This window comes from Quercus suber, unplaced genomic scaffold (genome assembly GCF_002906115.3).
Source record: "Quercus suber isolate HL8 unplaced genomic scaffold, Cork oak 2.0 scaffold_153, whole genome shotgun sequence".
NCBI classification, from domain to species: domain Eukaryota; kingdom Viridiplantae; phylum Streptophyta; class Magnoliopsida; order Fagales; family Fagaceae; genus Quercus; species Quercus suber.
The window spans coordinates 1,071,790-1,081,904 of record NW_027069614.1 but is presented as its reverse complement, the minus strand read 5'-3'; the positions used below and the strand labels follow the sequence as shown (position 1 = coordinate 1,081,904).

Below are 10,115 nucleotides of genomic sequence, written 5' to 3'. Positions count from 1 at the left end.
GGAAAATTCAGATCTACATCTAAGGAAGACGTGGATCTGTTTTATTTTGAAGAAAAATTCAGATTTGCATCTAAGGAAGATGCAAATATGTTTTATTGTGAAGAAAATTCAGATTTACATCTAAGGAAGATGCAAATCTATTTTATTTTGAAGAAAAATTCAAATCTGTATCTAAGGAAGATGCAGATCTGTTTTATTTTGAAGACAAAAAGTTAATTACATGCAAATTATTGACATTCAAGAAAGAGATTGTAACAATTGCATACAAACAATCATGCTCTAAACAAACAATGATCAATAATTCATAGATAAAAAAAAAAAAAAAAAAAAAAAAAAAAACATTAATCATCATAAACAAGAAGCATAAGAAAAAAAAGAAAGGGTGATGAAAACAACCTCTTGCATGAGCATCCTTTGTTCTTGAGAGGATGTTTTAGGATTCAAAGAAATTTGTTTAATTATCTTTGAAACATAAAATCCTTAATTTAAACAGCAAAACTCAGAGAGGGGATTAGAAAATATGGGCAATTTAAGAGCTTAAAACGTATGCCTCTCAGAGCGTAAAAAAAGGTGTTGAATTATGAGGTTCAGTCTTTATTTATTGAGGTCAGAAGTCTTTATTTATTGAGGTCAGAAGTCTTTATTTATTGAGGTCAGAGGACTCTAAAAAATAGGCATGGACGATTAGGATGTGAATCCAGACACATCCTTTTACGAAAAGATCAAAAAGAGTGTGCCTTATCGTCACTCGAAGGCCGCTGGGCCAAAACCCAATACATGGAAATTCGGCCCTTTTAGAGTGCTGTTTGGCACTCCAAAAGTACCAAATTGGCTCTTGGACTCCGAACGTTCTTTCGCGTTTGGGTGCCATTTGGACTCCTCTTCTAGGGTTTTTTGGCCAATCCTTGTACCTAGACGTGTTTTCATCCTCCGTCCATGATTTTTTTTTTTAATCTCTTTTCTAGATAATTCAGGCTTTTTGAGAATAATTATCTTGTGGATAAATACCCTAAAATAAATTCTGATAAAGTTCAGATTATCCACAATTTAATTGTTATTCAATTATCCCTTTTATTCCTACGCATGCATCTCTATTTTAAACACTAATTATCAACCAATCACAAAATTATTTAATTAATTTTAATGGTTTAACCAATCAGAATTAATTTAAATTAATCGTGTGTGGTCGACTCTATCTAAACACAATGCATGTTAGCCGTGCAAACTTGATCATGCGATATCTTTCGATCCGATGGTTTGATTTGAAAACCGAAAACACCATTGCGACCGTTAGAAATGATGTATGTAATGTAAGAAAAAATTGATGCATGTGATGCAATTATGATTTTTGGGGTACATGGATGGTTATTCAAGTCATTCTCCTGGATTAAATCATGGGTGCAAAATTGAATGTCTACATTATTATTATTATTTTATTAGCTAAATCAGTATTTATTGTGCCAATAGTCCGTTTACCATGTACGATTTTTCTGCTATTGGGTTGATGGTAGGACCAAAATGAAAACGATTTTCTGTTTTCAGGGACTGAGGTAGGCGCGAAATCAATTTACAAAGTAAAATGAGAATAAACCCAAAATATTGGGATCAAAGTGTATTTTCACCTTTATTCTTTCTCATCATATTCTACATCTTGCTTAATCTACTTCATCTTCATGGTGAAAGTCATTGTTATCATGATTTTTATCATCATGCAATTTAAGTTTTTATTGACATCTTCTTCATCATCTCCAATATTTACAATCTTTAATTTTAATAATTTTTTTTTCTTTATATTTCTTTTTGGCATTCTAATTCCTTAGATTTATGTATAAAAATCATTATTTTGTCATTTAAAATTTATTCAAAGTATTGAAAAGAAATTTGTAAATGTGAAAGTGAAGTGTAAAGTGTGATCAAAATTTATAAGAGAGATAGAAGAAAAAAAACTCATGGATGTTATCTTATTTGGCCTAATCAAGTAGCTAGCCCAATAAAATTGTGTTAAAAATAAGTTTAACAAATTGTTGGATTTAACTCAAAGGACAAATTTGAACAAAAATACACAATTTAAACTCGCATGTTTGTATATTATGGGATACATATAATTCATACAATAAGTACCTATGTATTGTACGAATCATGAGCATAAACAATACGTACCTACGACATAATATTTTTTTCCACACGATACAATATGTGTCATACAACACTAATAACTATGTTCGAATGGTCTAGATGTGTTAAATGTTGCATGTAACATTCTCTCACATGACGATGAATTCTACACTTGTGGGGTCCACTCCCAAGTGAAAAAAGATTGCATGTTAAAATAATAAATTCTGAAAGGACCCTTTAGTTATGGGATCATATCATAGGTATTTTCTCATTCTTTTTAGTTGTTTATACGAGGGTTGTCCAAGATTGACCTAGACTCAAAAAACTTTTTTGATCAAAAGTCAATCAAATCAAGAAATGCTCAATTTGTGCAGATCAATCAACATTGGGTCAAGTGGAGGTTCTCCTTTGCCAAATATTTGACTCCAATCGACTGACTATATATTGTTGTCATTTGTCCATCTTCGATGTTTCACAACTCTTTATAGTGATGAAAGTGGTAAATTAGGTGAAGATCTCACTAGATTTGCTGAGATTTCAATGAGATCTGGTGAGATTTCAGTGAGATCTGGTGAGATCTCCGTTGGCTGGAGGAGTTCTCTCCTAGATTTGGTGACTTTGACTAATCCGATAGTTTAAATTTGAAGCTCTTTTGGTCTGCGACTTACATCTACCAGTCAACAATGGGTCTTAAATTCTAATACCTAATACAGTTGGGTTGGGTGGTGGTTTGTTGGGCAATTTGACTGAACCCAACCAGCAGAGACCCCTAGGTGGCGTTTGGTACGGGGGAATCCACATTACTCTTGGCATCCAGATTCCTAGGAATGTGATTCCTAGGAATCACATTCCTAAGAATGTAGCTATTCCTATGTTTGGTTTATTCCTAAGAATCTTAAATAAATTATTTATTTTTCCCATTCTATCCTTAGATTTGAATGTGAACTACCAAGTCATTTAAAAAAAAGGGTTAAAATTGTCAATTTATAAAAAATACAATTTCCTTTAAGCTTGGGAATCTAGATTCCCACCTGTTTTAAAGGGAATCCACATTCCTACTTAGAGGGGTTTAAGGATTCTCCTGGCATCTGATTCCCTAGCATTATTTGCAACCAAACATGGGAATCTTTAAACATTCCCAGGAATCCTATAACATTACCATGTACCAAACGCCACACTAGTTTCTACTTGTCACTATGCATTGTTGTTGTTGTTTGTTTGTTTGCTTTTTAATTTTATTTTGTTTTGCATTTTTTTTTGGGTGCTGAATACATGTCACTAACATTTACTAGCTAAGAAACAACACAACAAAAAGATGTCTATCATTAGTAGTATTTCAGTTAACTCAATTGGTAAAGTCTCTAATGATTGTATAAGAGATCTAGGGTTCATTTCTCATCTATACCAAAAACTGATTGGTGTCTTGGTCTGATGAAAAACGTTATCATTAGAAGCGAACGCAAATTCTCTAAAAAAAAAGGGTTAATAGCAACATAAAAAATGTTAGAAAAAAATAAAAATTATCTATAAAAATACTATAAAAATTAATAACAAAATCATTCTAATTACTCATGAAAGTTAAATAATAATTACAAAAAGGAATCATAAATACCTCAGCGGTAAAAGATTTCCATTCTCTTAAAAAAGAAAAGAAAAAGAAAATCCTAAATCATTGTCGTTCTGTTTCCGGTCCTTGTTCCCTGAAAAAAAACTACGGTGTTACATACTATTATATATTTTAAAAGGATTTTACCTATTAGATTCTATAATTACTATCTTATTACATAAAAATCTGTTCACTGATAAGAACTACCCCTTCAATAGTTACTCATCAAAAACACACCGTCAATAGTTGACTCGACTTTTGAACTACCAAATTCGTTATTCACTTATTTGACTAGATTCTTAAATCATTAGGGGAATTTGTAACATCAAGGCGTAAGTTCCAATCATCGCACTAGAAATTATTTTCCTTGGGAATACATATGGCAACTAGCTTTTAGGAGAATAGTAAGGAAAACCAAAACCAAATGTTATATAAATACAGTATAATTTAAAAAAAGAGAAGCGCTACGGTCTACAATATTTTTATAATACTTTCACAATAAATCTTAAGTGGTAAGTTGTTATTGGTTTTAATTTAAATTCACAACTTTTTTTTTTTTTTTTTTGCCTATCCATAATATCCTCTCACTTAAAATTTACTAGGAAAATATCATGAAAAATGTTGTAACATCTCATTTTTTATTATTATAATAAAAGTCCCCACCTTTTACAAATTACAAGATTCATGTCTAAAAGCACTCTGCCTATTTCTGAACAGCCACTTTGTCATTTGAGCTACTTTTTTACCCTACAACAATAGCCTTACATTTTGCGCCTTAGAATCAAGTGGGAGTCGAAAATATTGACCAATTGACCTAACCCACAATCCCATCAACATTTGTATGCAATGCATGCTATGAGGTGCTCTGCTCTTGTCTTGACTAAATAGTTAAAATCACATTCACATTTAAAACTAGCTAAATCGACTATACGCGTGAGCACCAATGTACATACAATGGCTCCATCACCAATTGCTTTCGCTCCATAAATATCAACGTTTTTGCCCACCCCCTCTTCCCCTCCTAGGGAACCAATTACGTAGTTTGTGCCCACAAAGAAACAAAAATCACATGGCAACCTATGTGATAGCCCACCAGTAAAATTCTAACTCTAAGACTTACTAAAGGAGCTATTGGTCTATCAAATTTCTAAGGTGTCTTACGGGCATAGAAAGAAATAGTCTAGTCTAAGACAAGGAGCCTAGGATAAAACTTTCTTATATATAACAAAATGGAGGTATTAAGGCACACTAATGTAGACATAATTGATGTCGAGATCTTTCTTATGTATAACAAAATGGAGGTATTAAGGCACACTAATCTAGACATAATTGATGCCAAGACAGATAGTGACCATATGCGTAATCAGCCACCTAATCTATATTGCATATTTGTGAATATACATGCATGTTGTAATTTATGAATGATCGTTTGAGTGAAACTAGGGGTGTCTATGGATCAGTCCGGATCAGGTTTCTGCCTAACTTGCGACTGACCTGATGAAATCCGGTGAGGAAGTTCAGACGCGCTGCTGATCGGCGAGGGAACCGGATTAGGGCGGTTGGATTCACTCCGGAAAGCATTCGGTTCGGTCGAAACTATCCACAGTGGAAAAATCTAGCCAAAATAATTTATTTCAGACGAAATTTTTCTAGATCCGGGGGGATCTCATCAGATCTAGTGAGATTTCCACCATATCTAGCTAAGATCTCACTAGATTCGTTGAGATCTCCCAAATCCGGCATAAATCTTGTTGGATCTAAAGTATTTTGACCAAAAACTCGTCGAAAAAGCTTGAATTGTCGAATTTTGGTAAGTTTCATGGTCGGGTTGGTTGAGGCATGTTTTAGAGGACAGAACCTGCCAATTGACCCACTCGAGTCGGTTTATGGCTGTAACCCACAGTCGACCGCCAAAGCTCTTAGGTCGGTTGCGGGTGGGTTTGTTTTGGTCGGGTTTGGTTGGTTAGGTTAAGTTTGGGTCTGAGTGGACACCCCTAAGTGAGATCAAATGGGATGTAGGCTAGCACAAGTGAGTGTGAGCTTATAGAAATGACCTTAAGCGAAGGATCGCTTAAAGGGTGCCTAAGGACTGATTGAGTGAGGTCAAATTTGCATGAGCAAAATTACTACACAATATATATATATATATATATATTTTGGGTAAAATTTTGCAAAAAAATAAGGGAAATGAGACTTTTTCAATCTCTAACGGATAGCTAAGACTACGTTTTAAAGGGCTTAAAAGTGACATTTCTTAGTGTTTGTTCAAAGTCAACTCATTACTTATAATAGAAATCCAAATTCAATTATTTATAGAGTTTTGGTTTAATGATTTTTAGAGCATATATTGATTTTGATAATTTTGGTAACATTTGAGAGAAATTTATAGGATTCTCCAGGTTTGATGCTTAGTTGTATCCTGTAGGTGCTTTTTTTGGAACCCTTTATAAAACTTTTTATTTTTATTTTTATTTTTTTATATAAAATAGATAGAAGACACAGAGAATGGAAAAGGAGAGAGTGGAAAGGCAAAACTTACAAATACCTTATTCAAGAAAAAGATTAATTCATGCCTATAAACTTACATCAAATTTGAATTAATATTCCCTAAAAGACAATGATATGTTTACACATTAATTTTTCATGTAAAGTGTTCGATTTTGTACACATATTTTTTCTACAATGTAAAGTGTACATGAACAATAAATGTAAAAACATAATTTTCATTCTCTAAATTCCCTAACCTCCTCTCTATCTCTAGTTCATGCTCTATATTGTTATAGGGTACCATCAGGTAAATGCCTCGGGACTTGGTATGTGACATTATTAGTAGGCTTTTTATTCTTGGCAGTTCCCACGGATCGGTAAGTTTCCAAATCCAAGAAGATAGTGGAGCTTGTGAAGCATGTGGAATGAGGCTGTGGTTGAATCATTCTTCTGTTGCGTGCTTGATAAATTCATAATTTCTTAAAGACATTTGACTTCTTGAGGAACGGGTTTAAAGCTTTTATGTAACGATGTTTACCAACCAATACTCTATTTTTCTTACATTTACTTTCATTGGGCAAGCGAAGCCCATTCCTTAAATTCATTGATATCCTTATAGTATATCCCTGGTTACCCACCAATCATCCTTGTTTTCTGTCCCTTGGAATTGGGGGCCTTTCATCCTTATTTCCATAACCGAGGCTTCAACAAGTGCATCAGGCAGTTTATCTTTGTTTCCCTTATTGTGAGGTGAAATAATAAATCAAAAAGTATAATTTTTAATTTTAGAAAGAATAATGATAATCACATAGTTTTTATTTTACACTTATTTTATACAAGGGCTACATATGTGAAAGGTGTTTGGTTGTGTTGTTTAAACAACGAAAACTGTTATTTAAACAACACAATCAAATACTTTTTCATCCACACGTATTTTCACAACACAACATGTATTTTCACAACACTTTTTTATGTATTTGCACAACACAACATGTATTTCTACAACACTTTTTCATCCACGTATATTTCCACAAAACTTAAACAACATTGCTAGAATAACATTATCAAACAGACATTATTTAAAACATGATTTCAAAATATAGTGCGTACGAAGTGTATTAGAGAATCTGTAATATGATTTTCCGCGTTAGAAAATGACTTGAGGGCTAAAGTAGTACCATCTCAATGTCTATTTCTACCCATTACTTTGTGTTAAGATTGATATGTTGGTGGGCCATGCTTATGATCTACATTTTCCCATACTATAAATGACCTACCCACTCTCAACCATATAAAATTCTCACTTCTTATTCCCATCCCTCCTTTAAATTCACCTTTTTTTTTTTCTTTTTTTTTTTTTTTTTTTTCTCACTTTGCTTTCTTCATTCTTCTTCATTTCCCCTTTTTTTTTTTCTTTTTTTTTTTTTTTTTTTCTCACTTTGCTTTCTTCATTCTTCTTCACTCACTCCTCAATCATAAGATGAATAATGGGCACAGAGAGGAAAACTCATTCTGCTATTTCCATCCCAATGAAGTTGCTATAGGGGTCTGCCCCTTATGCTTGAATGAGAGGCTTCTAGTCTTGGCCTCAAAACAAGGCCACCATTCCTCATCTAGAAGCACCCGTAGAGCCCAAAGTTCCATGTACAAGAAGCCACCCATCAATCTTCCGAAGATCTTTGCTCTTGGCTCTTTTCTCAGTCGTCTCGAATTCAGGCATTGGAAATCTGATAACCCTGATCATGATGCCTCAACCAGCCAAGAAGGTATTGCTTACTATTACTACTACTGCTATCATCATTGCTTTTCTTACTAGTATTATTGTCAAAATTTCCCTTTATTCATGTGGTCGCAAATATCCATCAATATAATGAAATTTTATAGCCTAAACACCTAGTTTCTGTGTGTCTGTATACCTTAAATTATTTTGTTGTATAATGACAAAATTATGGTCAAACTAGGAGTGGCAAACCTGGTATTAGTAGGAACTCTCTCTCTCTCTCTCTCTCTCTATTTGATTTCATGCTCTGTTGAAACCAGGTAATATATTATTATGTAAAGTAGTTGGGAAATCGGGGTAGTGATTGTGAACAACTTTGTGAAGGGTTATTATATCTGATTCTTGAAAGTACAACCTTTGAGACTTATAAAATAGCACAGTTGAAATTATTCATTTAGCCTCACAAACTAGGAGTTGCTGACAAAATTGTTAATAGGCTACGAAGTTTTATTGCTGTAAAATAAAAAATAAAAATAAAACTACATTTGCTTTGCTCTTGGATCATGAGCTCTTTCATTGATGTGATTATGTCATTTCCTATAGTCACTTCCTCTGTATATGAGTTAATATTTTTGATAGGAAAGAGTAAAAAAAAAAAAAAAAAAATTATGAATAGAAAATACCTCCCGAGCCTCTGCAGGAATTACATTTGGGTACAAAAATATACTGTGTATTTTTTCTGTTGGTTACCACATAGCAGACGAATTTTTGTTTTGTTTTGTTATTTATTTATTTTTTTGTTGTTTCTAAAATACACTTTATCTCTTCGAACTTTGGTATTGTAAAGTTATAAAAATTGCAATTAACTTTTAAACTTTCCAATTATTGTTACTTTGGTCTCTCAATTTTTGAAATGCTCATTTTGTCCTTCAAAATTCATTCTTTCCCTATGTTTAAAACAAAAGGCATTGCTTTGGGTAGCTAATGTTAAGTAGTTAATAGAACCTGAGAATTTGAGGGAGGGCCAAATTGATAGCAATTTGAAAATTCAAAGGTTAATTATAAGTTTTGAAACTTCTTAATTTAAAATGAGAAGCAAGTGAGCAACATCAATCTTAGAGAGACTAAAATCATTTGTTTATTTTTCAGTCTTGTTTTCTTTGGGACCTATTTTCACAGTCAAATTTAACTTTGGCAGATTCATTCATATCAATCAAGTTTGAACATAATGGCGTGGGTTCATGGGAGAAGAACACACTGTCCAAGGTCTCGCTAGAAAATTACAACATAGCATGGGATCAAAGCTTGAGCAAGGAGTCCAATAAGGAGACTAAGACTGTGATAGAGCATGGGAAACCGCGTGTCTCGCTTAGGTGGCGGAAGCGGATTGGACATCTATTCCAAGTCATCAGATGGAAGAGGTCCAACAAGGCCAACGTGGGCAGCAAGGTGGAGGGAGTCAAGGTGAGGAAGGGTTGGATAAGGACTCTGACAAAGAGAAAGACCATGGAATAAAAAGAAGCTGTATAGAAACTGACACATTGCTTTTCCACCTCTACCATACCATTCCAATCCAATTTGGTGGGTTTGGCTCAATGTTACTGTAAAGTTACATGTGTTTTGAGATTGTGCAAGTCAATACAGCTTTATCACTCTCAAAAAAAAAAAAAAAAAAAAAAAAAAATTCTTTTCATTTCATTTACTTTGGTATCTTGAGGGTCTTTTGTACTTTTATATCTTCTCTTTTTCATTTTTTTCAACGTGTACAGACTATATAATAGAAATGTTGAAATGTGCTTGGGTTTCACAATTGCATCACAAATGGTATATACCTTATACCTATTTATAAAAGCATTTTTATACTTCCTCTCCATATCAAACACTGCAAAATCCATGTTAGGAGCACATAGTGGGAAGCTATGGTGCAAGGGTCCCATATGCACAGTGCTAGCTTGTCATATAGTTGTCTTGGTGCTATAGCTTGTCATATCTCTTGTTCCTTCTCACAGAAACACTGCTCAAAATAAAAGTCTAAAGAGTAATCAAATGCTTTTAGCTTTCATAATTTTTGTCATGAATTAATAATGTTAATTTTGAATTCCGAATATACTACTGCTCACGTGTTAAGTCATAGAGCATGTGCAAATGGGTCGCTCGATTAGGCATTATTTGTTTGTTTAGTTATCC

General features: G+C 33.4%; 1 protein-coding gene across 1 annotated transcript; it reads left to right on the top strand.

Annotated features, from left to right (window-relative positions):
- Positions 1 to 7,616: 7,616 nt before the first annotated feature.
- Positions 7,617 to 9,790, top strand: LOC112007153 (uncharacterized). Its single transcript, XM_024039455.2, has 2 exons — positions 7,617 to 7,974; positions 9,127 to 9,790. Exons 1-2 carry the CDS (start codon positions 7,689 to 7,691, stop codon positions 9,441 to 9,443), a joined length of 603 nt encoding a protein of 200 aa, XP_023895223.1. The 5' UTR covers positions 7,617 to 7,688; the 3' UTR covers positions 9,444 to 9,790.
- The last annotated feature ends 325 nt before the right edge of the window (positions 9,791 to 10,115 follow it).